Source organism: Corylus avellana, chromosome 7, assembly GCF_965113065.1.
Source record: "Corylus avellana chromosome 7, dhCorAvel1.hap1.2, whole genome shotgun sequence".
NCBI classification, from domain to species: Eukaryota; Viridiplantae; Streptophyta; class Magnoliopsida; order Fagales; family Betulaceae; genus Corylus; species Corylus avellana.
This window is the reverse complement of record NC_142496.1, coordinates 25,777,708-25,791,680: the sequence shown is the minus strand read 5'-3', so window position 1 is coordinate 25,791,680 and position 13,973 is coordinate 25,777,708. Positions and strand designations below refer to the sequence as shown.

Below are 13,973 nucleotides of genomic sequence, written 5' to 3'. Positions count from 1 at the left end.
TGGGAGGACATTAATAAAACACTAGAAAAAACACATAACATTTCCCTTTATGGCCTCAAAATCTTTTTAACAGATGTCCAAACTGGATATTCTCCAGTCCATTTTTTGATTGGAGAATCCTGTTCCTTGTTAATCGACATATAGTCACGGATACCCACATGGCAAAATTAAAATTTTAGGTGGGAAGCAAAAAATTTCTTTAAAAAAAAAAGCAAAGATTTTTGGAAAGTAAAAAATAGATACATGATAAAGGTAATGCAGAGAATTAGACTTTAATACACATCTTCATCCTCATTTAAGGCAAATTTTGCTAGAGAAATAGTGAAAATGGGTAACATTGGCTTTGGCGGCGTCGACAAGAAAGGAACGAAAGGAGAGATTAATTAACTTAATTAACAGTGCTGCAAACTCGCCTAATCTCTCCTTTTGTTCCTGTCTTGACGCCAATGTTACCCGTTTTCACCATTGCTTTAGCAAAATCTGCGCTAAAAGATGGTAGAGATTTAACACTTGCGTGGTTAATGTAGGCCCATTAGGAGAAAGAAGAAGAGTGGATAACAGGTGGAAGGGACAGAGGAGTAAAATGTGATATTATATATAGCTGTTTTCTATGTGCATCCTCAACCTTTTTTTTTCTCACATAAATAATGTTTAAAAAAAGAAAAGAAAAGAAAAGAAAGTGATAATAATTTATGATTGACAATTTTTGACACCACCCACAAAACCAACATAAAATTAAAGGGTTAGGATTGAGGAGTCTAACCCGTTTAATGAAATAAGTCGGGTTAAAGTTGACCTATATAGTTTTATATTCATATTTAAAGTTTCGACATGATCCGAACATGACACGCAATTTTTGACATGAACTATGAACTCCAATACAAAATTAAAGGGTCGGAGTTGATGTGTGTGTGTGTGGAAATATTGATGATGCGGAAATAATAGCGGAAGCAATATAGAAAAAATAATACAAGGATCTTACGGGTGGTTCAGTGTTAACACATCTACATCTACCACTCGAAATACCCTTAAGGGCTACATTGTGCTTATTAACTTTATTTGTTTACAATACAAAAGTTTATATTTATAGGGTAATGTCTAAATACAAGTATAGTAATAAAATCTCATTGATTTGATTACAATCTCAATATATGATTACAATCAACTCATAAATAAAAAATATTTAATATCAACTTAGTTATGGAATATACAAAAAATATAATATATTTTCTGTATCTTCTAACAAAATATATATATATATATTTGGGTTTGAAGTTTAACAATTTAATAGGAAGATAGGTCTGTCAATTAATAGAAATCGTGCTTTTGGTTTACTGAAATTTTAATTTCAGGTTTGAGGTGGGCAAAACACCAAAAAAAAATTGGAGGGAATATATATATATATATATATATATATATATTGAAAATATTTAAAAACAAAAGAACAAAATATTTGTTGGGAATATTTTAACAGTTTGGGGACTATTCCTCAATTTCCTCCCATGTTGCACCTGGGTCGCCGACTTCGCCTTGGACCGCACAATCTTGAGTAATGTTAAGGACTATATTTTTATTCTCTTAAAGCTAATATATGATTTAAAATTACAATTTAATCAACATTTAAGTATGATTTATCTAAAATTTAATTGTACTTTTAAATGCTACATCAGCTTTAAGAAGATAAAAAGAGGATAACAAGATGGTTCATACCATTACTCCACAATCATTGATTAAACAATAATAATAATAATAAACAACTTTCAAAATGCATTTGTTTTATAATATTTTCTGTATTATAATATATTTAGTTTCTTGTATGTTTATCATTAATTCTCTTTCTTATATTTAGTGTAGATTTTCTTAAAAATCTGTTGAGTATTCGAAAAACGAAATGAGTATTTAAAAATGTTGCCAAACAAATACTCAATATTACAAAAGGGTACTCAGTAGCTTCTTGATCGGTTGTATGGGCTTTCTTGATCAAAATGTTTATCTTTCAAACAATATGAATTTCATATGTGTGCAACGTCCTGCCGTTTCATAGTGACAGGATTAAACGACAGCGTTGAAACCCGTCGTGATCCCGCCCGCCTTCTTGTCTTTGTCGCACATCGTAAAAAAAAACTCTGAAAGGCGGTTAAATCAGAATACTAGAATTCAAATACCAGTACTACCCCCACAAAAACCAATATATACCCAGCCCCAATGTATATCATCGCGGTTCTCAAACGCCCACCCTGTGTCACAGATCAAAAAAACTCTCACACTCCTCCTTAACCCTTATTGACCATTATTATTTCCTAGGGTTTCCACTCTCAGAACCCACACAGTGTGAGCGAGGGACAGAGAGAGCGATGCCGCGACGTCGAGGAGACGAGGAGGACGAGGACCTGGAGCCCGAGGAGGACCAGGAGCAGGCCTACGATGAAGAAGAGGAGGAGGAGGAGGAGGAAGAGGAAGAGAGAGGAATGGCAAGCCGGAAGCGGCGGCGATCGAACTTCATCGATGACTTGGCGGAGGAGGACGACGAGGAGGAGGAAGAGGAGGACGACGACGATGATGATTACGGTGGCGGAGGCGGGGGCAGGAAGCACCGGCCTAAGAGGCGCCTCGGGTCCCAGTTCTTGGATATCGAGGCGCAGGTGGACAGTGATGAGGATGAGGAAGAGGAGGATGCTGAGGACGGTACGTTTCATATCTAATTTCTCTTTTCTCTAGTTGTTTGGCTTTAAATTAGGATTTCGAATTGATAGCATCAAGGTTTTTTAGTAATTGGATTAGGTTTTCTTTGATTTGGGGATGAGGATGTTCCTGGTAAATTGTAATTGATTGGGGGAATATGACGGTGGATGAGTTAATTGACTTGAGGGAGCTGAATCTTGGAGAGTTTCTTGAATGGGAGTGCGTGTGTTGATGAAATATTGGGATTTGGGACTTGTCAGGTTGTGACTCGGAATTTGATTCTTTGTGGATGAAATTGGGGTTAGATGAGAGGTGCTCTTAAATGTCACGTTCATGTTTTTCTTTGAACATAGTTGTTGGAATTTAATTTCAAGATATATGGTAAAGCTCTAAGGAAGTGGTCTGCACAAGAAATGGTCACCAGGAATGTGGCCATTGCAACATACGGAAACCATCAAGTTCCTAGCTCGTAATCTTCTATAATTGATCATGTTGTTCTGAACACTTGGTGGTCAACAATGTAGCCAGTCAATGACAATAGGTATTTAAAGGTTCCCAAATTTGGTCAAAACATAGAGTATTATTACATTTTAAATGTTTGATATGCCAATCAACTGACTATGGGTTGTCAAATTATGTTGGAAAATTGTGGTGACTTAACATCTGTAGGTTGTCATTGAATTGTGTGATTGACCACTATTCTAATTTCAAATGTCTCCATAGTTGGTTTAGTTTCAGTCCTGAGACATAAATATTGTTTGCATATACTGGATTTCAATCATGCCAATATAAAGAGTGCATAGAATATTGCATATGCTAGTTTAGGTTTTAGTTTTAATTGAATATGTATGCACAAAAACACATGCATACATATTCTTTTCATATGGAGATGCCTATCTTTTTCTGGTTTTAGTGGTCTTTTCACACTGATGTTAAACAACTTCGATAAAATTTCAAAAGAGCATATCTACTGTAATTCCATAAGAGAAGGAAATAATGTACTGCTTATCTATAATATAATTGCTTTTACCACCCGTGCATGCTGAACTTGAATGTTTTGGGTCCCAAGCAGTTGCTTCATTGGGGTTAGGTAAAACATTATCAAGGTGCTTCTGCATTTTTTTTCCCCTTTTGATGAATAAGGTGCTTCCACAATTTTAGGAAGTAACAATTTTCGTTTTAGTTTTTTTTTTATTTTTTTTTTATAAGTAATCAAAATTCATTAAAACACAAAAGGGCGTACCCAAGTAGACAAGAAGTATAACAAAAAAACACCTAACCAGAAAAAAGATAAAAGATTAAAAAAAAAGTCATGAAAACTAGAAATATGAAAACCATCATAGGCATCCATCTTTTAATAAGACCGGTTATTACTTATAACAAAAATCATAGGCAGCCATCCATTGGTATAGGGTATTGAAGACAAAGGCTTTTAATTCCACCATTGTCCTCTCACTATCTTCAAAATTTTGCTCATTTCTGTCGCTCTAGATACACCACATCTAGCAGGGCGGAATCATCTTCCATCCATTTGAGGACTACCAAATTGTCCTCTCCTACAAATGAAGAGGTTATAGTTGTTTTTTCCTTCCTGAATGTGAATGCAGCCATGGACAAGAGGGTGAAAGGTCTTTATGTGATTTTCTGTTTTGACAAATTGGGGTTCTTAACATGTGGGTTCATGTGCATTAGTCAAGCTGGTCCCAAAGTTTGTATTTTTTTACTTTTAAAGTGCTAGATATTTCTAGTGTGTGTGTGTTTGGGGGGGGGGGGGGGGGGGGGGGGCGCACTTTGTACAATGTCCCGAGGATCTAGTAGCCCTAGATATCTTCTCCTGATCTTTAAGTTAGTTGATCTATCAGGTAGTTTTTGATTTTTTTATGTAAATACTAGTAGATGCAGTTAATTATATATATAAAACTGCATGCAGTTTAAAACCCTTATTTTTCTTCGGTAAGGACTTACAACATCTCATTTTCATAATCCCCACGGTCAAACACATGTAGCCCTTTCAAAACCCCCAGCAAGTGGCTGATAAACTTTCTTACATAAGACAGTTGATTCAAGGTTGATAAGGCTGTCTGAGGTTAGCATCATTTCTAGGATCCTATTGAATCAAACTTGTTGGTTTTAAAACCAAACTGTTCGAAAAATGGTATGTCGTCTTACTGTGGTTTCAAACCAAAGCTTCTGATTGCAATACTCACCTAACCTAGCACCTATAAGACCCTGATTCCAAGAATTGTATGTTGTCTTACCAACTTTTCCAGCATCTTATATTTATAATTCCCCCAAACCTAACACCTATAAGACCCTTTTAGGGGCCCTTAGATTCATCACCAACCACCTTTCTTGCTGTATTAAACTCAAAGGTGTTGAGGATGACTTTTTGTCAATATAGAACTGTATGAATAGCCTAATTTGACAGCGGAATCTAGAACTTAGTTTTCTTGTGCTTTCTCTTTTGGCAAAATATCCTAGGATTTTCTTCTATTTTAATGTTAACGTTTGTGGATTCCTGCTGGAATTGAAGTTCCCCAACATTTTTTCTGTCTAAAGACTAGTGTTGTTAATAGTGCTAAATGCATTTAAACTCAGGGTCCGTTTGGAGTTTAGCGTTTGACAAAATTGCAGCTTGACCTTTAAAATCCCAGTTTGCCTTTAAAATTGTGTGTTTTCAAAAAAGCACCCCCTTGCATGCGATTAGAAAATGCAAATTTTCTACAATTTCGAATCGGTATTTTTTAAAAAGGCAATCCCAAAGGATCCATTTTTTTGCAATTTGGTTTAAAATCCCAATGCCAATTGCACTCTCAGAATCATAATGCTACATGGGCATCCTACCATGCAAGATCTTTATTTTTGAATATTTGACGACCATAATACCTTATAACTAAAATGTTAATTAATGAGAACTACACTACTAAACTGCAAAATATAAATTGTTAAATAATGAGAACTACAATACTTAACTGCAAAATATTTAGTGTAACTTAGTTGCTAAACTAATGAACAGCTAAATTAAAAAAAAAAAAAAAAAAAAAAACCCAATGATCTGTTTTTAGGTGAAATGAATGGCAAGCAAAATCAATGCTCTGATTTGAATGACATTTATATTATTCATAGTGGATGTGTTATGTACAGGGTTGGAACTAGAATCTCAGTTCTTTCCTTTTTTTTTTTTTTTGGGGGGGGGGGGGGGGGTGGGGGTTATAAAGTTTAGTAATAATGAAAAGAAGCAAACGTAGGAGAGCTATATTGGGAATAAGTGTAGTTTTTTGTAGGGGTGGGGTGGGTGGGTGCAGCTATATACTTAGTGCAAGATTAAAATAAAATGCGGGATTTAGTATAGACCAGTGAATGGGATACATAACAAGAGACCGAACTACATACATGCTTGGGAAGCAATGGCCCCCGAAACTTCCTTTTAAAATTTTTTTGCAGTAATGAACAACAAGTTGAACATGCAGATTTTATTGTTGATGGTGGAGCGGATCTGCCTGATGACGATGTTGGTAGAAGGATTCATCGTCGCCCACTGCTGCCGCGAGAGGATGAACAAGAAGATGTTGAGGCTCTGGAGAGGAGGATTCAGGCTAGATATGCAAGGAGTGCTCAGCCAGAATTTGATGACGAGACCACGGATGTGGAGCAGCAAGCTCTTTTGCCGTCTGTTAGGGATCCAAAGTTATGGATGGTCAAATGTGCGGTATGATCATGTCTTTTCCACAAGCACTTGGTTTTTGTTTTTCAGAAAGAAAAAAAATTACTTTCCTATTTGTTCCCCTATTCTTTGGGGGAGAAAATGCTTATTAAATTCCTGTATTTATGTACATTAGATTGGTCGCGAGCGAGAAGCGGTCGTCTGCCTAATGCAGAAGTATATTGATAAAGGACCTGAGTTACAAATCAGGTCGGCTGTTGCACTTGATCATCTTAAAAACTACATATACGTTGAAGCAGACAAAGAAGCCCATGTGAAGGAGGTAGTTTATGTTTGATGTATGGATAATTTGTGTTAACATGTGAGACTGAATAGCATTATGCTTTAATTGGTTTAACCTATTTATTTAATGATTGAGATTTGAAGTGATATTTCTTTGCTTATACTTCAGGCTTGCAAAGGACTACGCAGTATATTCTCACAGAAAGTAATGCTTGTCCCTATTAGAGAAATGACTGATGTTCTTTCAGTTGAAAGCAAAGCAATTGACCTTTCTAGGGACACTTGGGTCAGAATGAAGATTGGGACTTATAAAGGGGACCTTGCAAAGGTATGGATTATAACGTTTCACCCAATGATATATTTTTCTCTGGATCTTTTGTCTGACCTTCAAGCTTTCTTTTCCATAGGTGGTGGATGTAGATAATGTGAGGCAGAGGGTTACAGTGAAATTAATTCCAAGAATTGACTTACAGGCTCTTGCAAACAAATTGGTAATTCACATCTTTCTGAGATTGTTTTGCCATTTGATCAGTACGAATATCAACCTTTGATTAATTAATTGTTTTTATAGGGACTGCATTAGGTTGTTGATGTATCCTGGTACTAACTGGATAATTTATTTATAATACAGGAGGGTAGAGAAGTTGTGAAGAAGAAAGCATTTGTTCCTCCTCCACGTTTTATGAATGTTGATGAAGCTAGGTAATGATTTTATTGTTTCTGTTGCAATGTAGTCTGTACATAATGTATGTTATGGTATAACATCTCGTTCAATTGGGCTCATTACGATATGCTTTATGTTCTCAGAGAACTGCACATTCGTGTAGAGCGCAGACGAGATCCAATGACCGGCGATTACTTTGAGAATATTGGTGGCATGTTGTTTAAAGATGGTTTCTTGTACAAAACAGTATCAATGAAATCAATTAGCTCTCAGAATATAAAACCTACTTTTGATGAACTTGAAAAATTTCGGCAACCTGGTGAGAATGGAGATAGCGATATGGCCAGTTTGTCTACATTATTTGCGAATAGAAAGAAAGGGCATTTTTTGAAGGGCGATGCAGTAATTGTTGTGAAGGGAGACCTCAAAAACTTGAAAGGATGGGTTGAGAAAGTTGAGGAAGAGAATGTTCACATCAGACCAGAAATGAAGGACCTTCCTGTAAGAAATAACTCAATTGCTACAAATTCTTTTCTGATTTCCCATCCAAAGAAGTTGTACAAAATGTGCCTGCTAATATATGCTCATTATCAATCTCTTTACCTTTTAATGGATGGTATGTTGTGCAGGCAACTCTTGCTGTAAATGAAAAAGAGCTTTGCAAGTACTTTGAGCCTGGGAATCATGTGAAGGTTGTGTCTGGTACACAGGAAGGTGCAACTGGTATGGTTGTTAAGGTCGAGCAGCATGTGCTCATAATATTATCTGATACAACCAAAGAACATGTAAGTGATACTCTTTCGAGGTACCATGAGGGCAACATTCTGGACTTCTTCATGATTAGCCTTTTAGTTGGATCTGTCTTGCAAATATAATAGAACTATCCATTTGTGTTCAGATCCGTGTATTTGCTGATGATGTCGTGGAGAGCTCCGAGGTAACTTCTGGCGTTACCAGAATTGGAGATTATGAGCTTCATGATCTTGTGCTACTGGAGTAAGAATTTTCATCTGTTCAGGAATCATTTAAATGTTTTCTTTTCATTTAATTGATCTTGTTACACATGAGTAGATGTCCTCATCTGTTCAGGAATCACTTAAAACTTGTTTATTAATTTTGGTGCAGTAATTTGAGTTTTGGTGTAGTTATTCGAGTAGAAAGTGAAGCATTTCAGGTGAGTAATCTTTGATAGAATGTTCAAATGTTCAACACGCACTTTAGGATGCTCATGTTTATGACTTTGTTATTTAGGTTCTTAAGGGAGTTCCTGACAGACCTGAGATTGCTCTCGTTAAGTTGAGAGAAATCAAATGCAAGATTGACAAGAAAATCAGTGTGCAAGATCGGTATAAGAACACGGTGTCAGCAAAAGACGTTGTGAGGATCATTGAGGGTCCGTGCAAGGTGAGACCATATTATAGCTTTGATTAATGTTGTTAGTAGGGTTTGTAATACTTATCTAATTACTCCTGTCATGTTAGGGGAAACAAGGCCCTGTAGAACATATATACAGAGGAGTCTTGTTCATCTATGATCGCCATCACCTTGAGCATGCAGGCTTTATTTGTGCTAAAGCCCATTGTTGCATTATTGTGGGAGGATCGCGTGCCAATGGTGATAGAAATGTGAGTAGTTTGTTTTCCTATTTGTAGATTTATTTTTTTGTTGATAGATATAGTAATTTTTATTGCATTCTCTTCTATTTTCCTCTATCACTTTTTTGGTCAGTTTTTTTTTTTTTTGTTTTTTTGATAAGTAAAGAAAAAAGAATAGAAAGCATCCTATTTTTTTTGTTTTAATTTTGACTTATCAATAAAGCATCCTCTTTGTTTCTCTTGTATCATTTTTAGGGTGATTCGTACTCAAGACTTGCCAATCTTAAAACTCCACCTCGTATTCCGCAGTCTCCGAAGAGATTTTCTCGAGGAGGCCCTCCAATTGACTGTATGTTTCTAATGTTCAAGGCTCTCTTTTGCATGGTCATTGGGCTTTCTAAAAATTATTCTTGAACTACAAATAGTTTTGTTATAAACCTCTTACTTCTATTCAGCTGGTGGAAGGCATAGAGGTGGAAGGGGGCATGATGGCTTAGTTGGTACCACAGTTAAAATCCGCCTCGGTCCCTACAAAGGTTATCGTGGACGTGTTATTGAAGTTAAAGGCGCAACAGTTCGTGTTGAGCTAGAGTCACAGATGAAGGTTGTTACAGGCAAGTCTGTTCTGGGAAAATCTTTTGCATTATTGGCTACTCTAGTTCCCTGCGGGTTATAACTGCTGTTGTTTGTGCAGTTGATCGCAATTCTATTTCTGATAACGTGGTTGTTTCTACCCCATATCGGTAAATATCATTTTTGCTTTTAACTGCTTCAGTTGTTTCATAATTCACAAATTTGAACTATATGTATGTTTTAGCAGTGATGCGCCTCGGTATGGTATTGGGAGTGAGACTCCCATGCATCCTTCTCGAACTCCGCTTCATCCATATATGACGCCTATGAGAGATCCTGGAGGTTTGTTATTTTCAGTCTTGTGGTATTGCTTCTTCTAGAAACATGGACAAGTTAGCAACTCAGCTATGCTTTAACAAATTAAATGCAGTTTGCTATTTGAATTTCCTTTCCCCTTTCTGGCCAAGGTCATATGAACTCTTTTTTTTAATTTTAATTTTTAAGAATTCATTTTTTCTGCCAATTTCTGCAGCAACACCCATTCATGATGGCATGAGGACACCTATGCGTGATCGAGCGTGGAATCCTTATACACCAATGAGTCCACCAAGGTTTGTCACGAAGTTGCTTCTTTGAATTAGAGAGTTGAGAGGGCATCAACATGCAATAAGAACCTTGAAGAATAGAGTCTTGGGTTTTTAGGATCGTAATTTGCATTAGTTCTTTTCCTTTTTTTTTTTTTTTTTTCTCTATTGAGGGTGGAAGTTTGAATCGTCATGAGCTTGTATTAGAATTGACAAGTGAGCTTTTAAGATTTTATGGTTTAAATATCCAAAAGTACTTAAGAAATGACATAAACTTAAATCTCCCCACTTATAAGTGGCTCTCAATTATTTGTTGCTCCCCCTTTTCTCTCTTCTTTCTTTTGGGTGGAAGCTGCCTTTCTTCTTTGACTGTATAAGAATGATTTTATCTAGTTAGATTTGGACGTTCAAGAGAACACTGTGTATTATGAGTGATGACTGATCTTTGAAATTGTGATGTTGACAAATTAGGGATAATTGGGAAGATGGAAACCCTGGCTCTTGGGGAACCAGCCCACAGTATCAGGTCAATAAATTCAGTCCGACTGTTGAGAATTTTTTTTTTTTTTTTTTTTTTCATTCTTTTTATTGAAAGTAATTATGTTGTCTTTTTTCTTTCCTCCAGGCAGGAAGTCCTCCTTCCCGTGCTTATGAAGCTCCAACTCCTGGTTCTGGTTGGGCAAATACTCCCGGTGGCAATTATAGTGAAGCTGGAACGCCAAGGGATAGTAGTTCTGCCTATGGTACTCCTTTGCGTTATTTAAACACAGTGCCACATGTGCAGAAATATTGTAGTGTTTGATTTGCTGTAATCTTGCTTAGAGTAACGCAATTTATGTCCCTGTTGCAGCCAATGCTCCTAGCCCTTACTTGCCTTCAACTCCCGGTGGACAGCCCATGACACCAAATTCTGTTTCCTATCTTCCTGGCACTCCTGGAGGGCAGCCCATGACGCCAGGAACTGGTGGTCTGGATGCTATGTCTCCTGTTATAGGTTTGATGATTTGCAGATTTTTCCCTTTGCTAGCTTAGAATCATATTGATAGTTGGATTTTTTTTGGTTGGCCAAGTAACAAAAGGTAAGAGGGGTTTGGTAGCACCTACTGGAAACTATCATTTAGAAAGGCATGAAAGCATTAATACCGTCCATTTCTAACATTTTTGCTTCCTGAATATTTCAAAGCACATCAATCACCAAAAGTATGCATTTGTGCTTCTAGAAAAATGTTTTCTGGAATAAAACCAAGGATTTTTGTCCTATTTTAGAGGAATATATTTTCTGAGATGTTGAAAAGTTCTTAAAACAATCAAGCACAATTTAAGGGCTCATTTGGAAATATATTTTGAAAAAAGCAAAAGCAAAAACTGGTTTTCTTTTCTTGAAGATGTGTTCGATAAACTAACTAAAAACTATTTTCAGAGCAGAAAAAATAGAAAATTTGTGTTAGTTAAGATGCTATTTTATTTATTTATTTCTTCATATACATAAATTACTATTAATACCTGTAAAATTTCTCTGAAATAAGTGGTTGCATTGTTACATTCCCAAACGTAAAGAAACACCTTTGCATCCCCAATGACGGAGAGTTCAAGTGGCAAGTCAAGCCACAATAAGCACTTCAGTGTAAATTGAAAGTTCAAAACCTCACTTGTGTAGTGATCCCTCTTGGGGCCACCCCTAGGGGTGGCGTGGCCCAAGAATTGCCTGCCTCATGATGCTTTACTCAATTGCCAATGTGGTTGGTCGAGAGAGAGAGAGGTGGCAGCTGTGAATGAACAGAAAACCCAATGCATGCTGTTGGTAGGATTTCATGTTCAGACTGGATACTGTGCAACACTGTGCACTTAAACTAGTCTACAGCAATTTTTTTTTTTTTTTTTTTTTTCAAATTTCTGTGTTATCCCTGTTCTCTGTTCTCAGTAACATCAAAATGGTGGTGTGTTTTTATTGCTGTGCTAATTTGTTCTCAAGAACTGTTTGGGAATAATTTTTTGCTCTCAAGAACTGTTGATGTTGTCAAACATGCTTTTTGCTGGTAAAATAATTTTTGTGAAGGATAAAAACTGTTCTCAAGGACAGTTACCAAGCAGGAAAGTTCTCCCAGAATAAAATTCTTAGAGAAAAACACTGCCAAAGTACTAGGAGTTGGCTGCAAGATTGATCCTTTCTTTTTGGCCAATGAACTCCAAAATGTCTCAAGTAGAATTAGCCAACAGTTTTTAGTTTTATTTTGGTGAATGTCCACGTAACTTTTCATTGGACTTTTTGCAGGTGGGGACAGTGAAGGACCATATTTCGTGCCAGACATATTGGTTAATGTGCGCAGGTCTGGAGAGGAATCTGTTGTCGGAATTGTTCGGGAGGTGCTTCCGGTATGTCTTCTTAGATACTTGTAATTATTTCTCGTATGGAAGTCTGGCAATCTTGGGGTTTCAGGGGTAAAGCAACTTTTTGGTGTGATTCAAGAACAAACTAAATACTTTTCGTTTTTAACATGTTAACTGAATTGCCATCACAAGGGGTTTTACAATTTTCTGCGTTTGATTTTGGTGATCGATGTAGCCAAAAAGTTGAAATTTGTTAGTGTAAATAGGGGTAATAATGTGTTAATAATGTTGATGTTACATCTTCCAGGATGGTTCCTGTCGGGTAGTTCTTGGGTCAAGTGGGAATGGTGACACAATTACAGCCCTTCCTAATGAGATGGAGATCGTGGGACCAAGGAAAAATGACAAGATCAAGATCATGGCAGGTGTGCTACGTGGTGCCACTGGCAAGTTGATTGGTGTGGACGGCAGTGATGGAATTGTAAAGGTAGATGACACTCTTGATGTTAAGATTTTGGACTTGGTTCTTTTGGCAAAATTAGCACAACCATGATTGACATGGTAGTGAGGAAAAGAAAATGTATTGTCATTGTTAGTTATATGGAAAAAGCTTTAGAGGGACTCATTAATCTGAAAATCTGTGTGCGCTTGCAATATGTTGAAGTGATGGGATGTGGCCTGCTAATTTTTTTTTTTTTTTTTTAAATATTAGATATCACCCTTGGTATACTGGACTAGTACATCAAACTTCTCATTGAAGTTTTGAGGACTTGTGACCCAATAGAAAATGAACAGAGTGGTTATTTTGCTTTAAATTGGGAGGGAAGAATTATGGATCCGAATGAGTTAATGTAAGTACTGCCATGTACTAGAGTAATGCTAGAAGAAAAACTTGTATCATTTTTGTATTATCCCAAAATTAATGTGCTTTTTAAAATATCATTATATCAAAAATCAATAATCATGATTTACAAATTTAATGGTAATTTTGAAAGACATCAATTTTAGATTGGGAGGATACAAGGAGGACATAGTCTTTCTTCTAGCATTGTAGTACACTAAGTAGGGTAGATAAAGATGTCATTTGGTACACTTATTACAATATTTTATATAGTAGAATATGAAATTGAACCTGAATCTATTACTATACAGGCCTTCCATTAAAAGAGAATGTCATTGAGTTGATTTCATATATATATATATATATATATTTCGGATTTTTTAACTCTGTTAGCTCATACAAAATTAATTGAGATCAGACCTCTGGGTTTGCTTTGATATCAGTTTCATTTAATGCAAGAAAGGGATTCAAAAATTAAAACGGTGGGTGAATTGGATTTAGGGCTACAGGCGTTATTGAGATGGATCACTGGTGGTTACTCGCACAAGAACAGATTGAGGTGGTGACATCACACACTTTGGAGAGAAAGCAGAGATGAGAGTATTATTTATTTGCAAAGAAATTTCACTCCATTTACACAGAAGAAGGGTTATTAATGATTATATGGTAGTTGAGTTGATTTGATACACCCTAATTTAACAGGGTTTAAAAAATTCTAACTTAACTCAATGTTATTTAGAAACCCTGAACAAATTCATTT

The 13,973-nt window shown here is 36.3% G+C and overlaps 1 protein-coding gene across 1 annotated transcript; it reads left to right on the top strand.

Annotated features, from left to right (window-relative positions):
- The first annotated feature begins 2,231 nt into the window (after nt 1-2,231).
- GTA2 (global transcription factor group A2) lies at nt 2,232-13,028 on the top strand. Its single transcript, XM_059597229.2, has 22 exons — nt 2,232-2,685; nt 6,153-6,391; nt 6,522-6,668; nt 6,798-6,956; nt 7,036-7,119; nt 7,260-7,330; nt 7,436-7,793; nt 7,922-8,077; nt 8,191-8,288; nt 8,418-8,466; nt 8,544-8,696; nt 8,774-8,917; nt 9,143-9,236; nt 9,343-9,501; nt 9,582-9,630; nt 9,708-9,802; nt 9,993-10,071; nt 10,516-10,570; nt 10,670-10,787; nt 10,895-11,038; nt 12,317-12,417; nt 12,680-13,028. The coding sequence occupies exons 1-22, from the start codon at nt 2,355-2,357 to the stop codon at nt 12,923-12,925; spliced, it is 3,129 nt and encodes a 1,042-aa protein (XP_059453212.2). The 5' UTR covers nt 2,232-2,354; the 3' UTR covers nt 12,926-13,028.
- Nucleotides 13,029-13,973: the final 945 nt, after the last annotated feature.